At 36.7% G+C, this 19328-nt stretch overlaps 1 protein-coding gene across 5 annotated transcripts in view; it reads left to right on the top strand.

Moving 5' to 3' along the window:
• Positions 1–817: 817 nt before the first annotated feature.
• BCLAF1 (BCL2 associated transcription factor 1) overlaps positions 818–19328 on the top strand; it is a 32704-nt gene continuing 14193 nt past the window's right edge. For 2 of the 5 annotated variants that reach the window (XR_007462864.1, XM_049654418.1), the window contains exons 1-8: positions 818–959; positions 7654–7758; positions 9792–9905; positions 10668–11579; positions 12722–13387; positions 13542–13711; positions 16028–16133; positions 17068–17152. Coding sequence is in view for 4 of the 5 variants with exons in the window: in XM_049654418.1 (XP_049510375.1) it covers positions 9802–9905; positions 10668–11579; positions 12722–13387; positions 13542–13711; positions 16028–16133; positions 17068–17152 (2043 nt within the window). In the remaining variant the exon portion in view is untranslated. The remainder of the gene's footprint in view (positions 960–7653; positions 7759–9791; positions 9906–10667; positions 11580–12721; positions 13388–13541; positions 13712–16027; positions 16134–17067; positions 17153–19328) is intronic. The other 3 variants (XM_049654419.1, XM_049654417.1, XM_049654416.1) reach the window with 3 other exon arrangements.

The following is a 19328-nucleotide window of genomic DNA, read 5'->3' as shown; positions in this document are numbered from 1 at the left end:
AGCAGTTTGCCTATTTATAATCTGACTTACATTTTTGGCAGACCAAGCTACATTGGGCTGTTTCTCGGCCGGCATAAATAATCATTATGCTTCGTGCTGTGCATTATTTTTATGCCTATGTCAACGTTCTGAGGTGCCCAAGTGGTAATGCTTTAGCACCATCGGGAGGAAAGAAGTACCACCCTCTGATGCAAACCAAGACAGCCTAAGACGCTCAGAACACTGCGGTGCAAACTCCTTTAGGGATAGCAGAGTTGGTCTGACATCACTCTGGAAGGGAGTTAGCTCGTGGCCATTTTTCTACTATTGAAGTGTGTTTGGCACATTTCATATCAAAGCAAAAGCGACACTTGCAAGTGTCCGGTTAGGAGTCCAAGAAGAAACTAGGCGCTTGCTGGCAAAGGGAGGAGACTCGGTGTGAGAACACAGCCCTCTTGCTTCCCGGTCTTTTCTTCGGCCTGAGACTTTTTGTTTCTAGTCTGAGTCAGCGCCACAGAAAGAATAACGCAAACAAGCAAAAAAGTAGGGAGGGCAGAGAGATTCAGAGTGTACCCTCAGAGCGAAGTAGAGACGCCCGCGAATCGCACCGTGTGGCCAGAAGACCTCCCGACCCAACAGCACACTCCGCCCACCGTCTACCGTCACCGCAACCGAGGCGGCAGAGCAAGACCGGAGGGCGGAGCCGCCAGATCTTCGCGCGAGATTAGCCACGCGAATTCCCAGAAAGCCTCAGGCAAATCTTAATAGCAGCCAGGAAGCCGGTTTAGGGCGGAAGGGTGGGCGGGGCTAGGCCAGATATTTAGCGGCACTGGAGGCCACGCCCCAAATCGGAAGTGACGGAAACGAGCTAGCGCGTCGAAGATACCTCTATGGTTTTCCTCCCGTGCTTGAGTCGGGAAATGGCCGCTGTGTAGTTACAACGGAGATAAGTCCCGGGAACCGTGCTTTCGGCGTTTCAGGTAGGCCTCATGCTGCATTCAAATCACCCAAAGGGCAGTAAATACCGAGGACGAGCGAATTATTGTTGAATCTTTTGTGGGTGGTGACGGGTTGGCGGCTCCAGGAGGACCCAGGAGACGTTTCGCCGTTATTTATGCGTTTCCCCGTCAGATCTTCTCAGGTTTTCGAGGCACTACAGGTCGAAAAGGTGGGGGGGTGGGGTGAGTAGCGAGAACGGTGCGCGCGCGCGCGCGGTTGCGAACCTGGCTCGAAACCCAGAGACCGCGCGGCCTTTCCCTGCGCGTGCGCACATTTCCCTCTTCAACCCTTCCCCCATTTCCTCGGCCCGGACCCTTGCGCGCGCCCGACTGAAAGCTCTCCCGGCGCACGCGCGCTTCCTTCTTTCTCCGCCTACGGCTCCTGAGGCCGCTGGAGGTGCAGCTTGTGTTCGCTTCTTATTGGCTGGGATCGCCACCTTTCTTTCCAGGCTTTGGGCTTTGATAAAACAGCTATGACCTGCAGCAAAGTGCGTTGGGTAGGTTGACCCCTTTCTGCGTCGTTTTAAACTCCTCTTTCCCGGTTTCACCCATCGGTTTACGCCTCGTTTTTTAAAATTCGGTTCTGTTCTGGGAGCGTGTTCAGCTGTCCCCGTCACTGACCCCGGTATCCGCCTCCCGCCTCGGTGTCGCGGGACAGTTTTCTCCGAGGTTAATCTTCCTGGATCGCCTTGGAAACCCACTCTATTTTTAAGCGAACCTGCACTCTTGACCCTTAAAGAGTTGGTGCCTGGTTACTGTTTCCTAGCATGGGGAGCAGGCCTTAGCTGATGGATCCAAGAGTAGCCCTGTCACACCCGGTCCCAAAAGGCAGTTCTCCAGTAGTACAAGCGAAGCCACGTCCTTTTTTCGGCAAGTGATTCAGGTCTTTTGTCGTGTCAGAAATGTTGCATCCATGGTAGGTAGACGGTGGGATAAATGGGTGGGAGTGGTGAGCTAAAGTTAGGGACTTTGCCCTCATTTTAAGTCCATAAGTTGGCTTTCTTTACTTTGAAGACCTAACTTATTAGAATCAAGCAGCGGTACTACTGGCAACTACTTTTCTACGTCAAACTTTTTTTTTTTTTTTTTTTTTTTTTAGCGTTTTAGATTGGAAAACTTAGGACTAAAGTTGAAGGCAAATGTAACCCAAACTGACGTTAGAGATGTGTTCAGACACATCTTTTTGCAGCAGCGCCTTTTACTGTTTCTCTGGTATTAAAAAGTAAGCCAAAATTCCTTAATCCTCGTGTAAATTGTCATTCCAGTTGGACTTTAGTTGGAATGGGGCTACTGTTCAGACAGTAAAGGATCTTTACATAGGAAAAGCTGCTGCAAGTTTGTTTGCATTTTTATGTGATTCTAGCCAATTGAGGATAATTTGATGAGAAGGATTGTGTGTCTAAACTCATAGCTGAACAACCCAAAGTTGAAAGATGGCTTATAGCCATCTTGTTTTAAGGATCCCAGTTTTCACTGTAACGTTGTGGTAAACTTGGAATCGCCCTCCATTTAGGTAATTAAAATGGTGGCATGGGAGATTTTTAGCTAGAGCTAATTCTTGTAAGAACAATAGTACTTTAGGACTTGGAGACAGATCTGTAAAACACCCTTGATAGGCTCAGGTCTAGTTGAATTTAACTAGCTGTATTAGATTTAACTGTGTTCAGAAGACTTGTAGAAATAGAAGAAGTCTCTTCAGTTCTATATAGAGCTTTGGATTGGGAGTTTCCAGAAACTACATTCATGTGTTGTTTGTTTATTTTGAGAGAGAGAGAGAGTGTGTGAGAGAGTGCTCTCAGTTGAGCGGGGGGAGGGGCTGTGAGGGGATGAGAGAATCCCAAGCAGATTCCATGCTGTCAGCGCAGAGCCCTACTCAAGGGTCTCATGAACACTGAAATCATGACCTGAGCCAAAATCAAGAATTGGTTGCCCAACTGACGGAGCTACCCAGGCGCCCCTGGGTAGTTTTGAAGTGCATTCAAAACTATTAGTTGAACAGTAGCTGAATTCCACTGTGTAATTTGCAGTGATTTATTGACAAAGAAGTAGGTAAGGGAATCTAGAAGCCCAACGTATCTCTGGGTAGTAAGTGTACATGGTTAGGTTATACTTCTAGGTTATGGATTTGTTCCTTTTTCACACACAGCTTCTTACATAGTGGTCATTCATGTGTTATTTCAGGGTCTTAAGCTTTGATTTTTTTTTTTGACCCAGGACTGGAAAAAAAGAAAAAAACTAGTCTACAGATGTTAAGGTAGTAATAATTGTAGCCTACATTTGTATAATATTTTGTGGAGTTTTCAAACTTGATCTAATATTTCCCCACTTAGGTTAGAGACCAGGAAGGTAGAAAACTTACTTAAGGCTCCATGAACCAGGGAGTGGCACAGCCTGATCTAGAATGCAGGTATTTTTCTCATTTCCATGCTCTCTTTTTTTTTTTTTTTTTTAAAGCAGGATGACAGAAGTGGACAAAGAACTAAAAACTTGTGACTAAATCATTTTTCAAAACCTTGCATTTATTTATTTATTTATTTATTTATTTATTATTTTTGAGAGAGAGAGTGCGAGCAAGGGAGGGGCAGAGAGAGAGGGAGATACAGAATCTAAAGCAGGTTCCAGGCTCTGAGCTGTCAGCATAGAGCCCAACGTGGGGCTTGAACCCACGAACTGTGAGATCATGACCTGAGCCAAAGTTGGACATTTAACCCACTGAACTACCCAGGCACCCCTCAGAAGCTTTTAATTATGGAAATTTTCAAGCACAAAAGCAGAGAAAATAGTGAACTTTGATGTTCTCGTTGTTTAAGTTTAGCAATTAGCCATTTACCAATTCTAATATTATTCACTTACCTTTATTTGGAGTTTTTTAAAGCAAAATTCTAGTTATTTTGTTCTGCATTTATAATGTTGATTAATGCTGTATCAAAAATATTATTCTTACAAGAATCATTTGAAGTAAAATTAGTGGATAACCTGTAGGTAAAGCTGTCACAAACCAAGTTTAACAATAATGATAGCTAACATTTGAGCGCATAAGCTAACATTTGAGTGCATACCGTGTGCTAAAGGTTAAGCTGTTTACATTTATTCAGTTTGTGTAACATTAAGCCTATGAGTTAGTACCATTATTAGCCTTATTTTATACCTGTGGAAGTTAAAGCTGAAGGCGAGTAAGGTAACTTGACCAGTGTTGGGCATCTAGCTAATAATGGTCAAGTCAGATTTTTGAACCTAGTCTATTGGAATAATAGTCTTAGGATATAATTTTTAGCGTTATTAAAGATGTGAGTAGCAATAATTTGTATCACAATTTGGAAGCCAAACTCCCTGAATCTGCTAAAATGAAGACTTGGTTCAAATATGCTTGATTGGGTTATCTAAAGAATCCATTTTGGGGGCGCTTCAGTGTTGTTGAACTCTATTGTCTGCTCTTTTCATTATTTGTGTTCTAGCTGATCATAATGTATTGCATAAAAGGTATACTTTGTTAAGGTATTTAAGAACTTTAAACATAAAGCCTGACTTACTCTCTTACATTCCTCACTGGTTGGTGAATCAGTTGGAAAAATGCATAAAGCAATTTATTCCCTGTCTCTTTTTACATTTCTTTTTCTGATGTTAGTAAGTGATCTAAGGTTGTAATAAAGGGATGATTGATTTGGCATTTTGAATTCTATATATAGGTTATGGCCACATCAAGCACCTGTCAGTATATTGGAGAGAGCACAGGAGTTGGAATCAGGAGGTCTGGTCTGGGTTAAATTTTGGATTAACCATTTTACACTCTGTGACCATAGGCATCCAAAAATGGCAAACTAATCTCTTGTTTTCTCTCCCAAACTTGCACATCACCCAGATGTTTGAGCCCAAAACTGAGAATTTAGGACCGCGGTTGATTTTCTTTTTTCCCCCCTTCTTCTCTCTGATCCACACCAACAACCTGTGAACAAGTACTGGTTGACTGCACTTCAAACTAGATTCTGGGCTTCTTTTTTCTAGCTTTATTGCTACTATCTTTTCCAGGTAACCAATTATATTGAATTTCAGCCTTGTAATTTATCTCCTTGATCTCTCCCTGTTGTTCATGCTGTTCACAGCAGCCATCTTAAAACGTGAATGCGATGCTGTGACTTCCCAGATTGCGGAGCCTTCCCAATATAGTTAGATTTTACTCCGGCCTTCTTACTAGATGCAGTTTGATCTGGTCCTTTCCTGCCTTTTCTACTTTATCTCACATCCTCTCCTCTCACAGTGCCTCAACTTAGTGTTCTTTCTGTCCTGAATTTGCCAAGTTTGTGTCTTCTGCCTAGAATGCTGTTCTTTCTGTGGAACCTTGAAATGTCCCTTGAATTTAACCTTAATTTTAGGGCCCAAGGACCCATTTTTGTAGTCCTTTATACTTCCTAACACATCATGTTCTGGGTTTTTCCCCCTCTCCCTTTCTCCCTTGTGAACATAATTTCCAAGGGAATAGGAAACTTAATGTTTCACTTAAAGTACACTATTTCCAGTGCTGGAATAATAGTACCTGGCATGTAATAGGCACCTTGTAAATTCAGATGAATTCTAAAAGTTTAGAGTTCTCTTAATTTGAGAGAAGAGGTTATGAGATTATGAGCATTAAGTGAGATGATTTTATTTAAGGTCACCTAGCATAATTCTTAAGTTGGTACTTAAGATGTCTTTGCTATGATTTGTTGATTTCTGTTCTTCACTAGTTAGTTTTTGGGGAGCAGGCACCTCTGCCATAGTCATGTTTCCCATAAAACTAGCACAGTGCTTTGTACATAGATTTTCATTAAAAAAAGAATTCGCTGAGCTGACTGTAGTTTTTGTACTATGTTAAATATTAATGTTAAATATATTTTTCATTAAATATTATATATTAAATAGTATTAAATATATTATGTGTCATGCTTCACATATGATTTTTGAATTCTTGGTATGGGTACTTGAATATACTTATAGATTGTGAACAAGAATATGTATCTATTAGTAAAACAGCCTTCAGCCCTTCCTCTCTTTATTATTTCTGGTGTATATTTTCTTGGAATTAAAAAAAAAAAAATCATGACTTGGAGTAAAGAGGGATTTGGCAGTTGACTTTTTCTTCAGATATGCAGAAATTAAAATTAGCCTTTTAGAAATGTTTAGGGAAAGTGTTAACTAAAATGAGTCTTGTGTCACTTCCAGTAATGAATCAGTAGTGTTGGACTTAGAAGGTCCAGAGTAAAGTTTCATAACAATACATCAATTTAGAAGATTAGAGTTTTTCTCTGCCCCCCCCCCCCCCCCGGATTCGATATTTTTAAAACTAAACATGCATGTACTTTAGAAATCCTTTTGTTTTTGTGTCCAGTCTTGTATTTTTATTGTATTTTATTTTAGTATGTTTTTCTTAATTACTAAGTTCCTGTTCTTTGTAGATTGAACCTCAAATCTCTTAATTTTCCCAGCGATAGGGCCATGGGTATTTAGGGGACAATATTCTTAACTTTTTTTAAAGTTTATTTATTTTGAGAGAGAGATGGAGAGGGAGTGGCGGAGAGAGGGAGAATCCCATGCAGGCTCTGCAGTGCTAGCACAGAGTCCAATGTGGGGTTCAAACCCACGAACCCCACCAACCTTGAGATCACGACCTGAGCTGAAATCAAGAGTCAGATGCTTAACCAACTAAGCCACCCAGGCACCCTAGGGGACAACATTGTTGATTGACCAGTTTAATTTTATCATTTCTTTTCCTTTGTATTTCTACTTTCATTGCATTTTTTATTGGATCTTTGGTAAGATTCACAGATTTTCATATTTATGTGTATTTTTTTCATTAAAAGTGGTTTATGAATTTGTTGATTTTAGGCATGTAGCAATCTTGTATTCTTTAGTTTCTGCTCCCTTCATGTTTTTTTGAATGTCCTATGCACATGATTGGTAATCACTGAATGTTATTCATAAAGCTAACTTTTTCAGTATTGATAACTGCTTAATATTTTGTGCAAAATTTAAATTTATTTGTGTAGTAATAGTAAATTAGGAACAGTATTGGCTTTTATTAGATACTTGTTTCGTTTACAAGTTGTTCTTTTATTGGAACGTTTGTATGTGTATTAAAATGCTTTTAGGTACAGAGCTAGGATTACTGTGATAGCTGTTCATATGAATTTTAGAAACCTGTTTCAAATGAAATTGTAGAAAGGAGGTGGCCAAAAGAGAACAAAGATTAAGATAAGTAGCAAAACATTAAACTCATACTTTAGGTAAGTTATAGTTAGAGCATTATGAATACTAATAACCAATAGGTGACATGTTTTGCTATTCCAAGAATACCATATTTGGCATTGTATTAGCCACTTTGAAATTTTTTTGATAGGATAGCAGCATAGCTTCTGTTTTCTAAAGCTCAAATTGCTATCATTAAAATTCAAGTATTTAAATTAAAAAGTAAAAGTGCTGTCAGTTTCATGGTGCACATCTGCATTCTGATTAAAACAAAAAAAATTTCTTAAGCTTTTATGGTTAAAAGTTTATTTCCTAAATCAGTCTCCCTTTCCCTAAAATCACTAGTGCCTTTATTGAGCGTTTCACTGCCTAATATGATTCATTTTTGTGAAAAGTGGGTATTTTAATTTACCATAAATCAAACTCCTTGTGTGTTTTTTTTTTTAATCTTTGCTAGGAATTTGAATTCAGAGTTTAATTTCTCAGAACGTTTTCTCCAGGAAGAATTTTAACAACATCTCAAAGACTTCACTTGACTGCTTAATCCTGAATAAAACCCAAGGTAAATAGCATTCGTTTTTCTAGTTTTCAGTTTTAGTTTGAGAAAATGTGACTACTTAATTCATAATTCTGTCTGAGTGATTAAAAGTGATGTAGTCTGAAGCTTTTGTGGTGTTTGTTTTGGTGGCTTGAATGAAGTAAGCCAGATTTTAAAAGTTTTATGAGAAAGATTCTCTATCTTCTGCCTCTGTGTTGTGTGCCTGCTTCCACTTTTATACATCAAAGACTCAGAACACAAAGCTGTTTAAAAATAACAAAATAACTCCTTCCCTTATGCATATAAGAGAAATTCTATAACTTTTTAACACTTTTGCACTGATGTTAATTAAAGTTGATTGTATTACTTGTGTCAACTCATTTAGTACTCAGTACAACTCTGAGGAAGGTAGTATCTTTACATATGCCTTATTTATGAGAAGATAGAGGTGACGTTTGTGTATTTGAGGATAGTTATGTTTTCTTTTGAGATAAATATATATATCTGAAACCCTGAATTTGTTATTTTTTTAAACGTTTATTTATTTTTGAGAGAGCACATGAGAGTGGGGTTGGAGGCAGAGAGGGGGGACAGAGGAGGATCCGAAGTGGGCTTCGTACTGACAGCAGCAAGCCCATTGTGGAACTTGAACTCACAAACCGTGAGATCGGGACCTGAGCTGAAGTCGGACACGTAACCGACTAAGCCTCCCGGGTGCCCTGTCATTTGTTTTTTAATGAAGTATATATGCAGATATGATGGTTGCTTTTTCTGTAATTCAACTCAACGTTAGCACTTATAAATATTATTTCATAATACTGAGCAGAGCCTAGGTAGGTAAAGTTAAATGCCTTCAAAAATACTGGGTTGTAAGAGAATTGGAGGCTGTTGCAAGTTTAGTGAGTCAATTTTTTTGGAAACAATGATTTCAGTAATAAGTTAGTTGAAATTAGGAAATAGTTATAGCATAAACAAACTTGGGGGGGCACATATAAACTTGGGAGGTACATCTATAGGTTTAATTTTGTGAGTAGATTTCCTAAATCGTTTTGTCTTATTATGATTTCTGTACCCAATGAGGTCTGATTATTCCATTAGATATTAATGCAATATTAGAAAAAGTTAGAATACTCGTGCCCAACTTCTCTCTTTCTTGTAGTTCCACTGTCTTTTTTTGCAGCAATCTTTACAGTCCATTGACTTACCAGAAAGCTACAGGGTGAACTAGCATTGTCACATAAGTCCATTTTTCTAATGTAGTCATGCAGCATTATATGCATGGAGTGGTTAATTTAGTTCCATTTTAAGGCCATAAAGCACTTAGGATGACAGTCGCTAGGTTTATTATTATTATTATCATCATCATTATTATTATTTTTAGTATTATGCCACTTGTGTTTTGTTTCAGGTTCCTTATCTGTAATACTGTGATATTTATCTTTTTTACAGGAGAGGTAGGCATTTGTATTGGTCATGGAATAACCTCTAACATGTTGCTGCAGTCTGATATTACTTTCTGGCTTCTGCAGCTGCTTCCTTTTTGAATTAAGGCATGTAGGTGCTGTTGTATCTACAATATATAGTACCTGTTATGCAGGTGAAGATATAGTTTTAGTCAGGGATAATTGTCTCAGTATTCATTTGAAAATGATGAGTAAGATCCTGGGGCGCCTGGGTGGCTCAGTCGGTTGAGCGTCAGACTTCAGCTCAGGTCATGGTCTGGCAGTTCGTGAGTTCAAGCCCCGTGTCAGGCTCTGTGCTAACAAACAGCTCAGAACCTGGAGCCTGCTTTGGATTCTGTCTCTCTCTCTTTCTCTCCACCCCCCCCTTCCCCTCTCTCTCCCCCCTCCCCTGCTCATGCTCTGCCTCTCTCTGTCTCTCAAAAATTAATAAATGTTAAAAAAAGTTAAAAAAAAAAAAAAAGGAAACGATGAGTAAGATCCTTAGAGAAACTTGTGCCTTGTATAATTCAATTTGTCTTGTGTGAAACTTCTTTAACTGAATGGTAGTTTTGTTGTTGTTGTTGTTGTTTACTTTTTTGCTCTCTTATTGACTAGGAGAAAAGAAATGGGTCGCTCCAATTCTAGATCACATTCTTCGAGATCAAAGTCTAGATCACAGTCTAGTTCTCGATCAAGATCAAGATCACATTCTAGAAAGAAGAGATACAGGTGAATTCCTGTGTTTTTAATTCTTTTAATAATGATAGTCGTATTGGTTGATGTTCATGGAGTGCTTGCTATATTTAGACACAATGCTAAAGTCATTAATATATTCTCAAATAACCCTGTGAAATGAATTCATCTACCTTCATTGTAGAGTTGGGGAAATTGAGAATTGTTTAGGTTGCAAGCTAGTAAATGGCAGAGCTTAGGTTTGATTTCAGTTAGTCTGACTTCATCTCAGATTCTTACTATACTGTACATGTATGGTAGATTTCTTTGAATTTACATTAAGAGATGAATAATGGGAGAACTATTTGACAGTAAATCATCTTTGCATATTATTTCATAGTTTCTCATTATTTCTGATTCTGATGTCTCAATATTATGTGTGCATTTGGCCAGTAGTATGTCATTGATGAATATTTTTCCATGCCATTAAATATTCTTTTACTGTTTTACTATAAGTACCTGAATAACTTTTCTGTAATTTGTTTAGTATGTCCTGCTGTTAGGTATATCCATTTTTTCCCATTTTTGTGTGCCTTCATTCCTAAGGCCTTTACTTTATTCTTTCAGTATTTACCTTAGTAATGAAACTTTGTTCATTGAAAACAGTAAACTTTACTTTTGCATAAATGAGAGGGGTTTTTTTTTTTCCATATACATTTTTGGTTTGGACTATTTACATGTTATATTCAACCAGAAGTATTTAGAACGGTAGAATAGAATAGTTTGTTTTTCTTACATTGATATTTATTTCATTTTTAGTTCTAGGTCTCGTTCCAGGACATACTCAAGATCTCGTAGTAGAGATCGTATTTATTCTAGAGATTATCGTCGAGATTACAGAAATAATAGAGGAATGAGACGGCCTTATGGGTACAGAGGAAGGGGCAGAGGGTATTATCAAGGAGGAGGAGGTAGATACCATCGAGGTGGTTATAGACCTGTCTGGAATAGAAGACACTCTAGGAGTCCTAGACGAGGTCGTTCACGTTCCAGGAGTCCAAAAAGAAGATCCGTTTCTTCTCAAAGATCCCGAAGCAGATCTCGCCGGTCATATAGATCTTCTAGGTCTCCAAGATCATCCTCTTCTCGTTCTTCATCCCCATATAGCAAATCTCCTGTCTCTAAAAGACGAGGGTCTCAGGAAAAACAAACCAAAAAAGCTGAAGGGGAGCCCCAAGAAGAGAGTCCTTTGAAAAGTAAATCACAGGAGGAACCGAAAGATACATTTGAACATGATCCATCTGAATCTATTGATGAGTTTAACAAATCATCAGCCACATCTGGTGATATTTGGCCTGGCCTTTCAGCCTATGATAACAGTCCCAGATCTCCTCATAGTCCTTCACCGATTGCTACACCACCTAGTCAGAGTTCGTCTTGCTCTGATGCCCCCATGCTCAGTACAGTTCACTCTGCAAAAAACACCCCCTCTCAGCATTCACATTCCATTCAGCATAGTCCTGAAAGATCTGGGTCTGGTTCTGTTGGAAATGGATCTAGTCGGTACAGTCCTTCTCAGAATAGTCCAATTCATCATATCCCTTCACGAAGAAGCCCTGCAAAGACAATCACACCACAGAATGCTCCAAGAGATGAGGCTAGGGGACGTTCTTCATTTTATCCTGATGGTGGAGATCAGGAAACTGCAAAGACAGGAAAATTCTTGAAAAGGTAAACACTAAAATCTTTAGATTATAATATTAATAGTTGTGTTCTTTGGATTCTGTTTGGGTATATAAGACTTACAATTGCATTGTTTTTACTCCTGACTTTTTTATAATTCCAAGTGGTTTTTACTACATTTGGTTAACTTTGGAAATTAAGTGTTTTAATAGAAGCTAATTTATATTTCTTCAATTTTAATCCATTTTCAGTCAGTCTAGAATTAATGTAAACAAAAAAATGTAGTAACATAAAGTATAACTAATAGTTATGTTGTAACAACTTAATTTTGTGTTAGAGCATTGAAAGCTTATTTTGTTTTCTTCACCATTATAACGTGACCTATGTGAATAATAGTTACAGTACGTGCTCTTACTTTTGTGGTATTCTACATGCAACTGCCAATTCTTAATAAATCTATCTGACTATAGAAAAGCTAATTATTTCTTGCTCTAGTAACCTTTGAAATATACTTTGTTTAAAGCATTGCCTAAGAGTTGCTAAAAAACTCAGTGAAAATTGGTTACTAAATGTAGTTTGAGAAAATAGAACAGGCATGCTATTTATGGCATATTGCTGTATAACCTAGAATAAAATTTTTTATTGAACTAATACAGTTTCTACTTAGTATTGCCAGAAATCATTTTCTGCAGCAGAGCAGATGTGAAATATTTTGTGATTCACTTAGAGTATTAAATAATATTACTAAGTTTTGGTGAATTCATTTCTTTTAGTAGGGAAGTGTAATAGTCTGAAATTTTGAGTATAATTATATGTAGAGTTCTGATAGATAGGTACATTGTTTATTAGTGGTTCTTAGCCTCAAAAATTAAAGTGTTGCATGTTATAGAATTTCTGGAATTGGATTTGTTCGTGCAGAATTGTGGCTATGACTAGAACAGGTTTTTGAGAATGGCTTTTACTTTTTAAACTTCAGGAGGTCTCATGTATATTTATTTAAAAACTCAGTATGTAAGTGCTGTATGGCTGCTTTTAATGTTTTTTAAAAGTAGAATTATGAAAAACAGTTTTCGGTGGTTTTTTTTTCTCTTATTATTGGTCCTGCGATGTTGGGCAACATGTAGAAGTATACAAGTGATCCACAGTGAATGCAATCCAGAGTTACCATCCTCTTCTCTGCTTATTCACAGGTTCACAGATGAAGAGTCTAGAGTATTCCTGCTTGATAGGGGTAATACCAGGGATAAAGAGGCTCCAAAGGAGAAAGGATCAGAGAAAGGGAGGGCAGAGGGAGAATGGGAAGATCAGGAAGCTCTAGATTACTTTAGCGATAAAGAGTCTGGAAAACAAAAGTTTAATGATTCCGAAGGGGATGACACAGAGGAGACAGAGGACTATAGACAGTTCAGGAAGTCAGTCCTTGCAGATCAGGGTAAAAATTTTGCTACTACATCTCACCGGAATACTGAGGAGGAAGGACCCAAGTACAAGTCCAAAGTTTCACTGAAAGGCAATAGAGAAAGTGATGGATTTAGAGAAGAAAAAAACTATAAACTTAAAGAGACTGGCTACGTAGTGGAAAGGCCTAGCACTGCAAAAGATAAGCACAAGGAAGACGACAAAAATTCTGAAAGAATAACAGTAAAGAAAGAAACTCAGTCACCTGAGCAGGTAAAGTCTGAAAAGCTCAAAGACCTCTTTGATTACAGTCCCCCTCTACACAAGAATCTGGATGCACGAGAAAAGTCTACCTTCAGAGAGGAGAGCCCACTTAGGATCAAAATGATAGCCAGTGATTCTCATCGACCTGAAGTCAAACTCAAAATGGCACCCGTTCCACTTGATGATTCTAACAGGTAATTCCACATTGATACCCAGGAAGTAACCTGTGGTTGCTTAGTTAATATTCTAGTTTAATTATCTTATTTTGTGAACACACTCCCATTTTCGTATTCAAACCAATGGTATATTTTGTTTGTTATGTGTGTGTTTGTTACCGATATGCTCCAGACCTGCTTCCTTGACTAAAGACAGGCTACTTGCTAGTACACTTGTCCATTCTGTCAAGAAAGAACAAGAATTCCGATCCATCTTTGACCACATTAAGTTGCCACAGGCCAGCAAAAGCACTTCAGAGTCATTTATTCAACACATTGTGTCCTTGGTTCATCATGTTAAAGGTATGTTTATTAGTACGAATTAAGTATTTCTTGTAAATGAAAGTGAACAACTAGGCTTTTAATAATTAATGTACTCTAGGGCTAGCAAGTAATATATAGACACCATGAGAAATTTGGAAAAATAGTTTCATGAAAGAGCTATCAGTTTTGTTAGCATTAAGACCCATAGAGGTACTTAATACAAAGTGATTGAAACACTAAATAGAGTTAAAACACACTCTAAAAATCTGTATTGTGACAAAACTGATATATATTTAATGCAAAGTCTTTGAAATGTGTCATACTGTATTGGAAGGGTAGAATGCTTACAGATGATTTATCCTTGCATGCATATGACTTAACAATGTACTCTTGCATAGATTTATAATAAAGCAAGGCCATGGTGACTTGAGTATTACTGAGAGTAATACTTCAACTTTTAAAGAAACCTGATACCAGTGGAAAAGTAGTATTGTTTTTCTATCTATATTTTTGTGTTACTTAATTTGTTGTCATACTTAGCTTTTTAAAATGACAGGTAAACTGGAAAAAGAATTATTGGAAGTTTTAAAGGGGAAAGAGTTCAAGTGATTTAAAAATATGTTAGATGAGTAGTGATTACATGAATAGTGGACGATAATAACCTTTCTTTAAGTCCTAAAGATGTTACATGTGTTCATTTTAGCTAAAGTAATGATGCTCTATTTTCACCCGTATGTAATTCTAGCTTCAAAGTTACTAATAATTTTCAAATGTTTTAGGGTATGACTTTTTGGGCAATTAGGTTGTTTTGTTTTTGTTATTTTCTTTTTGTGTTTAAAAGGGAGCTTACTATGAAATAGGTTCTTACCCAGGAAGCTACGTGGTTGTTGGTCTTAAAAGCCATTTTTTAAAAAAAATTTGTCTTTTTATGAGAACAACTCATTGTAATAGCTGAAACTTGTCATTAGCAAATTCTTTATGCAGTTGATGTCTCAAAACAGTGAATAGTTAATTTCTTTTTGACTGTAATTATTTAAAAAGGGTAACAAAAAAGTTTTGTTATTTGGCTATAACTAGGTTTGTGAACCAGTTTGTGACCATATTATTGTGGTACATAAAATATGAAACATTAACTTTTTTTTTTTTTTTTTGCCTTTTTTTGACCTGTCTCCACATTTTACAGTTTATTGCTGAATTTTGAGATCAGGTTTTGATAAATTTTTTCTTTTTCATTTTCTTTTTCTTTTTTTTCTTTTTTTTTTTTTTAAAAGAACTGTAGTTATGTTTCATTATTGGTATTGTGCAACCGATCTGAACAGCTCTTTCTTAATTTAGAGCTGAAAATGCCCAGTGATGTTTTCTTTTTCATTGTAACTAGGTCCTGGAATATGTTTTGAAATGGCAAAATCCATGTTTCAAAGTAAAATAGCTGTTGAAAGATACAGGCAAAGTTGAATCTTCTGTCTTCCTGGCAAAAATGGCATAAAAACTGAGTTGCTAGCTCAAATTCCTGGGTTTCATGGAATTATGATTGAGGCACTACCCTTGTAGTGGCCGTTTCAAGTTTTAATGATTGGTTATGAGACATGTGCTGGATATTGGGCGGTAAGTTGACAAAGATGTATGTTGACCCTGTTAAGCAGATAGCTTGCTTAGTAATGTAACATTTCATGACTTTATACGTCTTTCTATTTTACGTTTACAGCGTATCTTGAATGGTTTAAAAACTAGTATTGATAATACTAATTTTAAAATTTAAGAGAAGGACAAGAGAATAATAGAGAATGTGCTGTCAGGTTTGCCAAGATGCCAGATTTTTGGAGAAATTAGTGTTAATTGATTTGAAAAATATTTTTTTCAATTGAAATGGTAGTATTCAGTTTTTTCTTAAATCCAGTTTTTGTTGTCAGTATAGTTCTTGATGAAGTAATTGTATTCACTAAAACCAACTGTGTAGTTATTTCAGTATTTTTTGCAAATGATTACTTGAAGTAACTTCCCTGGTTCATATTGGCAAGGTATAAGGACATTCACATATTATTCCTTTTGTTCTGTTTGAGGAAGTAGTGTATGATTCATATCAAGTTAGAGATTCTCAATTTAGTCTATTGATTGTTCTTGGAATTTATGCAGCGTTGACAGGGTTTTCTGACGAACTTTGTATCAGTTACTTGTTGAGGTAGAAGAAGTTAAAAGGGACAGAGTAGGAGCTCTTTGTAACACTTGATTCTCTTCTGCTAGGTTTCTTGAGTATTTTTATTTTCTTTTCACCTGCTACATGCCCTTTTGTCACAAATGAAAATCTCTCTTGAAGTAAAGATAACTAATTGGGCAGTATTTCTCCTAAATCAACAGAGCAATACTTCAAATCAGCTGCAGTGACTCTAAACGAGAGGTTCACTTCGTATCAGAAAGCCACTGAAGAACATAGTGCCAGGCAAAAGAGCCCTGAGATACACAGGTATGTGCACTATTGAATGGACGTATAAAAATACTGTTTTGATAGGAAGACACCGTTTCTTTTATTTATTTGTTTGTTTTTTTGGGAAGATACTGATCATATTGGAGCTATGCTAGTGTCATCATGATACAAGATGAACTTTGGTTTTAGTTTTTATTTATACCTTGAATAAGTATATTTCCAGCTTTGAGAAGTTTATAATCTACTGTTTCTTTTCAGTTTTTATTTTATTTGTTTAAACAGGTTCCTAGAACTTAAAATACTATCAACCACTCCTCAGTAAGGAATTAAATAGCTAACACATTTGTTTTTTGGGAGGGAGTTGGATGCCTAGAGTAACCCTTTATTTAATCTCTGAACATTAGTTTTTTCCATCTACCACATAAGGACAACAGTGCCTCTTTTGCAGGGTGGTGGTGACAATTAGTATTGGTCATAAGGTATCTGAGTTCTTAGTAAATAGTAGGTAGGGTTTTGGTGGTGACCGCTGAAGAAGTGCTGAGAAGTTGCAGTTGACACTAGCTTTTAAAAGGCAAGGAAAGGCAGGGACAACACTAAAGAGCCACTGAATATGTCAAACTATGGAGATACTTAAGAACAAATAACCATATTCATGTGTGTATTAAAGATATGGAGGTATATAATTGTATGATGGTTGCCACTTAACATTCAATGTAATCAAAACACGTTTTTTTTTTGATTAAAATAAATTTCTTTTAAAAAGTTAAACTTCTTTATATATAAAAATATCTGAAGCATTTTAATTCACCTTTAATGGATGTAGTCTTCTTAATTGTCTACCAGGAATTAGATTAACAATCTTATGCTAAAGTTGATTGGGAGAGAAATAACTGGACATTATAAAAATGGACAGTTCTGAGGAATTTTTGGAACAATAGTTACTGTGACTACAAATATTTTATTTTACATTAAGGAGAATTGACATCTCTCCAAGTGCCCTGAGGAAGCATACTCGTTTAGCAGGAGAAGAGAGAGTTTTTAAAGAAGAAAATCAAAAGGTATGTTTTGAATGGACTTCTTTTTACTGTTAAGTTGGGCTTAGTTAATGATATATGCTAAGTATAGTTTGTGTAGACAAAGTATTTGCAGAGGTCCTCTATTTTTAACTTGTAAGTATATGAATATAAGGTAGTGTATATAGCGCTCCTTTATAAAAGAAATTAAGTTATGTATCTTAGTTAAACCAACTTTTTAAAATGCTAGTGAAAGTAAGAAAGTTCTAAGTAGACAAAGGAAAATTACAAAAGCAAAGATAAGAATTATAGTAGGGTTTCTATATAAAGTTTTGAGGTGAAATAGATTAGCCAGAGTAAGTATTCCTTGATTTATATATGCCTAAATTAATATCTCTAGGTTTTTCACAGTGAGAACAAGAAGTAACCCCCATGCTACTGGGCATTTTTGGTCTGGACTATGAAATAAGTGTTCTGAGAAGCAATTTACAAGTGAACAGTTGGAACAGAAACTGTCAGGATTGAATTCTGTGGGTTGGGGAAGGAAGGTTTTCAGTGTGAGAAAAGAACCTGTGAATGGTGGGGGAGGGAGGTCTATGAGAATGGAATGTGTTTGTTAAGGGGACTCTGATACATGCTGATGATTTGAAACTGACATTTTCTAGGTAGACTAGTCCATAGGACAAGTCATATGGGTCTAGTAGAAATGTGGGGACAGGTAGAAAAGGAGCAACTGTCTGTTGTAATGAAAAGGGCAGGGGACTTGGAAATGCTGCTTGGTTCCACTTTTGGCTATAACCAGGTATTATCTGTATGATGCTTGGAAAATAATTAGTCTCTTGGACATTGGTTTTGTAATCAGAAAAATGAGACTACATGTGTTTGCAGAGTTGAATAGTTGAGGTATTATGAAAACGTTGGCACTTTACTACCAGAAGCTGTTATTAATGGTTGTATTTTACAAATATTTTAATAGGGCATGCTATTAATTTACTAAATGAGAAATTTAGAGCTTAAAAGAAAGTGGTTTCTTTGTGTGGGCATACTGATCTTGGAAAAACAGATTCTGAGAAGTGAATACTAATCTTGGCTTTTCCTTTCAATATCTTGGGTTCAATGTTGGTTTATTTTTGCCAACAATTTAGTCTATCCTTGTGCTCTGACAGAGTGAGTATCTTGTTTCTTTCCTCATTACTCAAACCATGTTTTCATCTAGAGGAGAGAAAATAGTGATTACTTAACGATAGATAGTGGAGGATATGACATTGCTTTTTGTCCTTCGTCTTCCGATCTGAATGAATAATATGTGTTATTATTTAACGTATGTATAGTTTTGGAGTTCACAAAGTAGTTTTACTTAAATTATCTTGTTACTTGTGGGCTTGGTAATACCTCGGTGAGTAAGGAAGGTTTTTACTCTTGATTAGTCGTGGTTTTTTTTTTTTTTTTTTTTTTTTTTTTAATTACCCAGGGAGCAAATAGGTGAGTAGTTGATACCATTTGGAGATATATTTATACTTTTTTTTTGATGAACAGTTATATTATAGCTAGATTTCCCAGAGTAAGTACTCTTTATTGTTGAATACTAGCAAGGATGTCCACATTGCTTAGCATCTTACTGATGTATAATTTTTCTTCATTCCTAGATGCCTCTTTCCATCTTCCTAAATTATATAGTATTTGAAAAAGCAATGGAACAAGAAGGAGGTGAATTGTGGCCCAGTTAAACTAATGTCCGTTGCAATACCTGAATTGAGAAAGGGCAGTATATGGCCCAAAATACTGAGTACAGAATTGGGAATAGTATCTTTCTGGCTTTGTTTCTACCCTTATTCAACCTTACTTGGTTTTGTTAATCATCTTCCACTTGCATGTTATGGAAATTACAGAATTCTTCCTTTTGAAGTGGTTTTTATTGGGTTCGTCAACCTAATTGGGAACAGCTTGATGATAAAATGAGGCTTCAGTAATGAGAACCATTACTTTAGGATCCCTTAACTTTATAGGTAGATGGCTATACTACAACCACAGTTAGACTATAACTTCTGTCATTGTTCAACTGTTTACAAAAAAGCTGTTTGAAAAGGATGAGTGATGACAATGAGGATGTGCTGAGTGGAAAAACAATTATTTTGTTCTGCTGTACAAAGTTTATTATGGATTGCTTTGAACAAAAACCTATGATATTTTCAAGATAGTTAGCTTTTCATAACTTCCCTAG

This window comes from Panthera uncia (assembly GCF_023721935.1).
Source record: "Panthera uncia isolate 11264 chromosome B2 unlocalized genomic scaffold, Puncia_PCG_1.0 HiC_scaffold_24, whole genome shotgun sequence".
Taxonomy (NCBI): domain Eukaryota; kingdom Metazoa; phylum Chordata; class Mammalia; order Carnivora; family Felidae; genus Panthera; species Panthera uncia.
Note: the sequence above shows the minus strand (reverse complement) of the source record. Positions and strands in the feature narration are given on the sequence as shown.